The sequence below is a fragment of the Ochlerotatus camptorhynchus genome, unplaced genomic scaffold (genome assembly GCF_037179485.1).
Source record: "Ochlerotatus camptorhynchus isolate MF236.1 unplaced genomic scaffold, CSIRO-AGI_Acam_v1.1 ptg000266l, whole genome shotgun sequence".
Classification (NCBI taxonomy): domain Eukaryota; kingdom Metazoa; phylum Arthropoda; class Insecta; order Diptera; family Culicidae; genus Ochlerotatus; species Ochlerotatus camptorhynchus.
This window is the reverse complement of record NW_027040756.1, coordinates 2290786-2300273: the sequence shown is the minus strand read 5'-3', so window position 1 is coordinate 2300273 and position 9488 is coordinate 2290786. Positions and strand designations below refer to the sequence as shown.

The following is a 9488-nucleotide window of genomic DNA, read 5'->3' as shown; positions in this document are numbered from 1 at the left end:
GATCGCCCGCATGCACTGAAGACCATTCACCACCCATACAATGCAATACAACACCAGATGATGATGATGATGATGATCATCCGCCGCACACGGAGAGACAATGGTGAAGAAAGTTGAACTTGAGCGCGAAATAAAAAAAAATATCGAAAAGGTGGGAGAAGAAAGAGAATCCGTGAGAAAAAGTTGCTCTTGGAAGGTAGGCAGTGCAAGGTCTCAAGGTGGGAAACCTGATTGGGGGAAGCCTTCGACGATCGGGAGCCGTGTGGCATTGAGCAGTTTGATCGTTGATCGTCGACCGGTGCAGACGTAACTTGGCAGAAGTCCCAGCTGTGCTGTGAAGATCCGCGGAATTGTGTTGGAATTGAAGAGAGCGATCGTGATAAAAGTGTGTTAAAAAAAATCAAATTTTGGGAAGAAAGCAACAAAGAAGAAGTGACATATCAAGCGATTAGATACGAGTTCTGCGGTATTTTGCATGAGAAGAATTTGGGCTAGGAAAAAAATGTGCAACTTTAGTGTTTCCGTGGCGCAGTGCTAAGTCAATTATTTCGAGGTAGCAGGAAAACTGTTAAATCTGCAGAAGCAACAGCGGAAACGAGAGTTGGAATTGGTTTAAAAGTGAAGAGTTCATCAAAACAAGAGCAACAATGAAGTGCTTGGCTGTTAGTGGTGGGAGCTTTTTCCCGCTGGCAGTGTTCTTGATGGCCACGATTTTGGCCGCAGAGGCCAAGCTGGCGGCCCACGGTAAATATCAAATGATGGCCTCAACAAACAAAAACTCCGACGAACGCAGTATCATGGATAACGTAAAGGCGGTCTTCGGCAGGGGTCCTAATAGAGCACCAGCGCACGATACGCCAGCCAGTGCCTGCAGTTGTCGTAAGTAGATAAGAAATTTTCCAGCAACCAGGGCAGTATATTTGGGAATGGTGCAAATACAGACTATTTAATTGCATAATTTGACCCATCTATAGAGTGGCCTCAGATAGCCTTGTCAGTAAAGATTAAGTATTACCAAGTCTTTCAGATTGGTAATTTTCTCAACTTACCACACAACATACAAATTCATATGCATTGGTTTGGCATATGAAGCACTCAATTTATAACTGTGGAAGTGCTACAAGGAACACTAAGTTGAGAGCAGGCGAAAGCTCGATTAAGAGCGTCAAAGCCAGATAGAAGAAGAACCCACCTCTGAAAATAGCCGAAAAAGCAAATGTAAACCGGTATCTCGCGGTTCGCACTCACAGATCTATTTGTGTTACCTGGTAATGCGGATATTGCTGACCTAGAGATGAGAGAGCGCGGGTACACACAACATATCGGCCGGAAATGCGAGGGCTGCCATTGCTTTGGTAAGAAGATCTTGCCAGAAAAAAAAAGAGATGCATCTCTGGCCTATATTTTAGCACCTTTTTCTTGCCGAATTCCGATCTGGGCTTTGTGATCTCTTTCTGGTGATTGAGCCCGGCCGGCTTCAAGCATTCAGCAGCGAAGCTCATTCAGTGGCATTTAATGAATGGTAATTTGGTTCGAGATGGACGTTTAGGATAAATTGATTCCGAGGAAATAGTATGCCATTTTCCGATTTCGGTGATTTTTTTTTTGCCGGCGGGGGGAATGATAATAGTAATTAACTTTCTTCCATCTCATCGGACATGATCATTTACGATTGGCTGGTAATTTATATGTTTTTTTTTATTCGTTTCGGGAGGCGTAGCTTGATACAGTTCCAATTTCTATCTTTATTTTGTTAGTGAAGGTTGCTGGACAAAACGAGTTGACTGTTGAAAACCTGATGGGGAAGAACTGTCTACATTCTGGTAACTTTGTGACCCTAGGGGTAAGACAGGTTTTGATTTTTGAGTAAATTTTTAGTAACTCAGATGAACTCGTGCTGCTCAATGCTCAATACAAGCAGCAACTCAGCCAACTGATTTTTGTGGTCATGCTTAAAGTGTGTTACAAACGAATAACAACTACTTATACCAGACTGCTTTGATCATTGTTGAGAAATCATGAGTTACTCAAATTTACTCGAAGCAAATATATTAACTTTGACTACAGCTGGATTGCTACTGGGTATTGAGTCATGGTTCACTCAATTATTAAGTTTAGTTGCAGAACGGCTTGAACGGAGAAAAATGGGTTTGTGCAGCTGATTTTTGCCTTTATAAGCAGATTCTGCAGCTAAAATTGTTTGTTGAATAGTAATAAAGTTTATAATTTGTATCTTTATCAAGAACCCGATAGTTTATCGCTGACAGATCACAACTTGTTGCTATTTTCCACTGAAATCTTTAAAGATCCTGGCGATTATTTTTAGACTACTTTCAAGATCAACTTTGATTAATATTGAGTAACTCTAATAATATATGCAAACATATTTACTCTGAACAAAGCTGGCTTGTCCCTAGTTGTAACCGGCTTGGTTTTTGTGACATCTTGTTATTTCTCCAAATAGGGTAGAGCGCTACTTCGTCGTAATCGCCCATTTCCGTTCTATCGATCAGAAAAGATCAATAATATCAATTATTTCACCGTGCACAAATCAATAATAGGTTTGTTCCGATGCGTTAGTTCATTAGCTACAACATAAATCATGTTAGAGCGCATTGTATGAATATTTACGCTCATTGTTCTCAAAACAAAAGAAGCGCTCCTAGCGAATCCCCTTTTTCTACGTTTATCCGTACGACGAAAATCTAATGGCGTTTCAATGCGTTAGGACGGAATTGAAACTCGAAGAACGAATTTAGAATCAAGAAGCAGTGTTAGATTTTAGACAATATCTCAACAATGTGTGACTCCTTATCAAATCCAAGTATGGAAAGGTGAATAAATTTGCAAGTCATCTTTGACAGAAATATTCCATTTTTTTTTATTTAAACTCGTTCAGAAAAGAGAGGTAAAGCGCGGGTTGTGCTTAGTAGGACGAAAATTAGATCAAAAACCCTACGTACCTTTTTTTCCTTTGATTTGTTTTCCGTCGATCTTGTTTTTCGTGCTGAGCACCAATGCTACCGACGCCAGGGAGGCAGCTCCCACACCTTGATCCTACCTATCGACCCATCAACTCATGAACCGGGACCAATGGCTTTACTTCCCTTCCGAAAAAAGGCGTGCGGCGCCGACTGGTATTGAACCCAGGCCTGCTGGGACAAATACGTACCTCTTAATCAATCAAAATTATTACATTTGCGGTAAATGCGAAGGATGATACTGATATTTGCAAATGCATAACATCCACATTTCGTAGTTTACACTACCGTATGACACTCAGATCGTCCTCATGGCTTAGTTCATGAATTTTGCACAACCCACAGGGGACCGGTGTATGTGCGTACGTTGTTTGCGAGTGAGTCTTTCTTTATCTTGCCGACGTTTCTATACAAAGCGCCCTTGTTGTCATGCAAAGTAACTAAGTATATTTTGTTCTGTTTATCTTGATGTCGTGTGCACAATTTATTTTATTTATTAATTTCCAGCAGTAAGTGAGCCAGTTTTGGCACTAGTTAGTCCAAAGATTTGGTATTACGCTCATTATGATTTAAATCTGGCATGTAATGAGATAATCTGAAGAATTTTGGAAACTTCTAAGCTTCGGTGACAATAATGGAATAATGGTTGTGTACCTAAATTGGCACTAAAGGGTGATACGGTCAAAATTTGGTCAAGGGAAAACGCGTGTAAATCGGTGAAATCGATTTCTTTTTCAAGTTCAATTAGTATAAAATTCAGGAAAAATATTCAGTTAGGCTTCCGATTTTCCAAATCCGAATTGCCGGGCCTTACGCTTGACCCCTGTCATCAGATTTTGTACAGCCACCTTGTCCACCTTCTTCGCCGCAGAAAGCCAGTTTGCCTTGAACTGCTGCTCGCCCTTAGCAGTTTTTTGGTCTTCTTTAGGTTCCGCTTGACAATAGCCCAGTATTTCTCAATTGGGCGGAGCTCTGGCGTGTTGGGAGGGTTCTTGTCCTTGGGAACCACCTGCACGTTGTTGGCGGCGTACCACTCCATGGCCTTTTTACCGTAATGGCAAGATGCCAAATCCGGCCAAAACAGTACGGAACAACCGTGTTTCTTCAGGAAAGGCAGCAGACGTTTATTCAAACACTCTTTCACGTAAATTTCTTGGTTGACAGTCCCGAAAGCTATGAAAATGCTGCTTTTCAAGCCACAGGTACAGATGGCTTGCCAAACCAGATATTTCTTTGCGTACTTTGACAGTTTCATGTGCTTGAAAACATCTGCTACCTTTCCCCTTCCTTTTGCCGTATAAAACTCCTGTCCCGGAAGCTGCTTGTAGTCGGCTTTGACGTAGGTTTCGTCGTCCATTACCACGCAGTCAAACTTCGTCAGCATCGTCGTGTACAGCCTCCGGGATCGCGCTTTGGCCGTCGTATTTTGTTTATCATCGCGATTTGGAGTCACTACCTTCTTGTAAGTCGATAGTCCGGCTCGTTTTTTGGCTCGATGCACGGTTGTAGACGATACACCCAGCTTATTTGCGGCATCTCGGAGAGAGAGGTTAGGGTTTCGCTTGAAACTACCGGCAACTCTCTTTGTCGTCTCAGCGGCTTCCGGTTTTCGATTTCTCCCCGATCCAGACTTCCTGGCTGTCGACAAACGTTCCCCAAACACTTTAATTACATTTGTAACGGTTGATTTGGCAACTTTTAGCGATTTTGCCAACTTTGCGTGCGAGTAGCTCGGATTTTCGCGATGCGCGAGCAAAATTTTGATACGCTGCTCTTCTTGCTTGGACGGCATTTTGACAACTGAAGAGTGAATTCCAAAATCAAAATAGGAGCAACATTCTACACACACACACCTTCAAAATGAGGGGTGTTCAGGTTTTTTAAATGCAAAATTGAAAGAAATACGTCAAGTTGATATTGACCAAATTTTGACGGTATCACCCTTTAGTTGCTGTTTTGTTGGCCGTAGCAGTGTAAAAGTTTTTGACCTTAGTGGCTATTTCAAAGCAATTTTTATTCCCTTATCTAATAAAAGCATTATAATTATGTTCTATAAGGCATAATTTGTCGGTAGTTGGAAAATAGAACACAAATGTCTGTGCTGTGCTGATTATTCCATATATGAACTTAAAGAGACTCTGAAACATAGTATATGATAACCAATCAATACAGAAACTGTACAAATGGTTTAAAGAACCACATGGAAAAATATTAGTACACATGTTAACCCTTATGTGCATGAGGAATTGTTAGTTTTTTTTTTCATAACCGCTGGCGGGGTACCCAGGTACCGCATGACACACATAACGGTTATTTCAGTGAAGAAATTTTAACCCTTGAATGAAACTGATGTGTGAAAGTTTGACCCATTCCTTAGTTGGATGCCCTTTCAAATCTTTTTTGGTGGTACAAATCGAAAAGGGAAAGGAAGGCTTAAGTCCTGATCCTTTTAGTGTTAACAGACATCGAGTCTTCTGTACCAGGAAAGTTAAGAAAAACTAATATTATTCAAAAACTTCTTCTAAAACAATTAAGTGTTTTAGAAGAAGTTTTTGAATAATATTAGTTTTTCTTAACTTTATAAAAGTTATTTTCAGCTGGAAGTCTTCCATACGTTAGTCATTTCAGGTGGATTAGAACAGGTTTAGGTTTAGGGTGGGCGTTGGCCAGATTTGGATTTTTCAGATATAATCCTAAATAGGCCCTAGATTATTTAATACACTAGTAACCTCAACTTCTGTCACAATGTTTCATTGTGACTAATCAACACTCAATGGGTAAAATATCAAATTTGCGGTAAATTTGAAAAAAAAAAGGTAACTTGGAGTGTAGAGTGCACTGCCCACTGGACGATTCTGAAGCCTGACCAATATATATAGATACATTCATACCATTGGCATTTTCTATTTGAGATAAGACAGAGACAGGATGCGGAGGGCCCGCTTAGGGGGAGCGTAACCCATGTTATGGCTTCCATTTATTAAATAGTTCAGATAGGCTGGAAATGATAGGTTCATGTTGAGAAAATGTACCATATGGTGCCCGTTCACTGATCAAAATTAAATTAGATTCAAATCGTCAGGCCCTGCCCTGTAATAAGGGGATTGACGATGATTTGTCAAGTTTCATTTTGCATTTGCATATAATTGTAAGTTTCGGTTTGCTTTTGTAATTGTAAGATAGATAGTTTGGCTCAATTGAAACATTGAGTTGTATAAACTTGACGAATCATACCTCTAAAATAGTAGTAGTTACAGTGCCGCATTATCTAACAACCACTGCCTGCAACCAATGTTGGAGGGGTCAGCAGGGCTGATTACGGATCAAAACTAACATAACTCTCTTTTCAGCCCAAGGCTGAAAATCTCTCTAATAAAGCAAAAAAAAAAAACATAACTCTAACACTGAAATGATCCCGCAACTAACGCCCATTCATTGCACTTTGAGTCATAAAGTAGTTTTATTTATTTTCCTACTAATCTATCTACGCACTTAGTTTTTTCTACCGAGCTCGGCTGTGTGGGTCTCGGCGGGGAGGGGGTTTCGCTGAGATTTCGGCGGGAGTGACATTTGATTGCCGAGTCTCGGATAATGCCTTTTCTAATAATCTGCCTACGTTTCTTTTATTTGTTATCTACTTCATCCCTTTTTTATTTGTCTGCTCTTCTTTCCTCTTCTCTTCTTTTGTTTTGTTTGTTTACATATAACTAATACTAATATCTCCTTGTTTTCTCTCTAATTTGTCTACTATGTCCCACCATCACGATGAGAGATGAGCTACCGTACATGGTACACGCTCATATACACTCCCAAAATAGTATGCCGCAAGTAAGTATATCACAGAGGCAACTAAAGATCCAGAAACGAAAACCGATAACGCTGAAGATAATGAGCTGTGGTGGTTTATATGACTAAATAGTATTATTTATTTATACTAACCTAAACACAACGTGGGGTGACCCAAATCCAAACGATCACAAACCAAATTAATAGACTTATCTTTTTTCAGCAGAACAAACACCAGCCAGCAAAGTTCAACAATCCATCGTTGCTTATGCCTTTGTTGTCGTTTGGAACCAGTTTTGCGAGGTAGGCGACGATTGTGCGTATTTCTCGCGTAACTTTTGAAAAGAGCCTATTTATAGCCTGAACAATACGTAAAGAGCAAATTGAAACATTGAACGTCGCGTGAAAGTGGAACTTAATGAAGGCCTAAGTACTTTTTCGTAGTTTTTAGTTTTCGGATTTGAAAGATCGTCGGTTACAGTGGCCTGCTTACTGAGCAGAAAAACGCGGTCCCAGGTCCTTACATATCAAAGAGATTTATGGTACAATCGCTTGTGTATCGTGTATTTTGCGAAACTCGTTGTTGTCGTTGGTTCCGGGTTTGATTGGATACAAAAATTTGAGCGTATTATGTGGTATGAGGGGCTCGGTGGCCTTAGAGCAACCGTTTTTGCTTACTGAGCAGAACATCATGAGTCTAATCTCAGGCCCATACACATTCAAGATTCGTCAATCGTTTTATTTGTTAATATGACTACATGGTAATAACAGCAACTCGGTGATTAAAAAGGTGCTCGTCTGCCTAGTGGCAAACGTTTTTGCTTACTGAGCAGAAGACCGTGGGTTTAGTCCCAAGCTCCTTCGCGTTATATGATCGTAAGGACATCAATTCAGCTTATCGTTTACCAAAACGAACCCTGCTGCAAACCCAACCCTCTTATCCAACATCCCAGTGATTCCTCGTGGAAGTGCAGAGGTGCTCTCGGCTTCCATCAAAGCGAGTGTCATGTCAACACAATCCTTCCCATTCCTTTCTTGACCTGTGTTCGGGCGCGGTCGGTGCTGGTATTGCCTAATTTAAGATCACCAGTTTTTACACATTGAGGATGATTGCTAGTCCCAAGCATCGTCTATTGGTTCTCTGTGTAATTACAGCTGATCTGGCAATAACAGAGTAGCAACCGTGGGCGGTCAATCAAGCTCAAGCTCAAGCTCAAGCTATAAAAGTTATTTTCAGCTGGTTCATCATAAGATAATATTAGAGAACGAAATGCAAATTTGACGTTGGTAAATTTATTTCACAAGCAATGATGATTCAGTCGTTTGTTATTGATGCCCTGGATCTCACCGAAATGTTACAACAACCGGCCGTACCAGGATCTGAGGTGGATATTGTCTGTTAAACACAGCGCTTTGCCAGTAAAATGTTTCGCAAGTCGATACTAACAAATATTGATTTTGTGCTGTGCGCAGTAATCCTCCAGGAGATTAACTTTGTTTTTAGGCAATCGATGAAATGGTGTCGCTGGTGGTCTTGTTGGAAACAAAATTTTCGGAACAAATAACTGCAATGAGATGAACGTAAATATCCTCCTTTCTCAATGACGTTGACGAGCAGGTTCTGCCGTTCATCAGTTCCTTTAAAATGACCCAAGTAACACACATTCATGGATTTATGTTGAGTAAACTTCATTACAACAAAAACCAGTCATACAAAGGCTATATAAACTGTTATAGAACTTATGTGTTGCTCGAAGAAGGCAAACTAGTTCATAAGATGGTTTAAGAATCATAATTTACCTTACCTTTAGAAGTGCAAGAATAGGTAGGACCCACAAAGCGTCAATACTCAAATGATTGTTACGACCTGCAGCAATCAAACCGCTGATAAAACTACACATCTCATTTTCAGTAGCTGGCTTCCAGTTGATTTACCTTGTTTGATATGATCGATCGAAAATATCTCAACAGAATCACAAATAAAGTTCACTAACCAAAAGGATTCGTCGTCCGATGCATCTGTGCTACAATACAAATCTGAAATTGTTCCATGCGAAAAATTGTCATCACCCTCATCACTAAATTCAAAACGTTTGCCATATTCTTCATCACCACTTATTTTCGAAACCACAGTGGATTCAAAACATACCGTATGCATGATAATGTTTGCACCATCGTACAAATAAGGTTCCCGTTCACCTGTGCATACAATGCCTTGGTTTTGTTTGCATGCACGGAACGTACACTCAAAAAATTGTACACGTCATCATCATGTGTCTCACACTTAATTTTGCGCTTATTGTGAAACACATCAATTTCATGCGTGAATCTTATGCTATGAACCATGCCTGAACACTATGGAATTGAATTGTGACACACTTGGATTCTATGTGCCTCATATGGTGATATCAATAGCTTTGCACATCATAGTTCAATATTCTGCAATTTTCTACTTTATCGACTTCTATTTTACCGACTTTAAAAATGAATCGACAAATATATAAACAAATTTCAGAGGCCAGAGCTTTCACATATCTTTTTAATGGGTCTGATTTGGGATTCGATCATGGACTGTCGGAGTCTTCATTCGATCTCACTGTGCCACGGTTGTTCTCATATATGAGGCGGGTTGATAGGATAAAGTCACAACTCTTGTTTTCGATGTTTACCTTTCTGAGCAAGCAATTCACATCGTATTGAAATGCAAAACACTTTAAATCC

At 40.2% G+C, this 9488-nt stretch overlaps 1 protein-coding gene across 1 annotated transcript in view; it reads left to right on the top strand.

The window, feature by feature from the left end:
• Positions 1 to 401: 401 nt before the first annotated feature.
• Positions 402 to 9488, top strand: part of LOC135705394 (venom protease) — a 77628-nt gene continuing 68541 nt past the window's right edge. The window contains exon 1 of the mRNA XM_065227115.1: positions 402 to 879. Coding sequence (XP_065083187.1) covers positions 648 to 879 — 232 coding nt within the window. The 5' untranslated portion in view covers positions 402 to 647. The remainder of the gene's footprint in view (positions 880 to 9488) is intronic.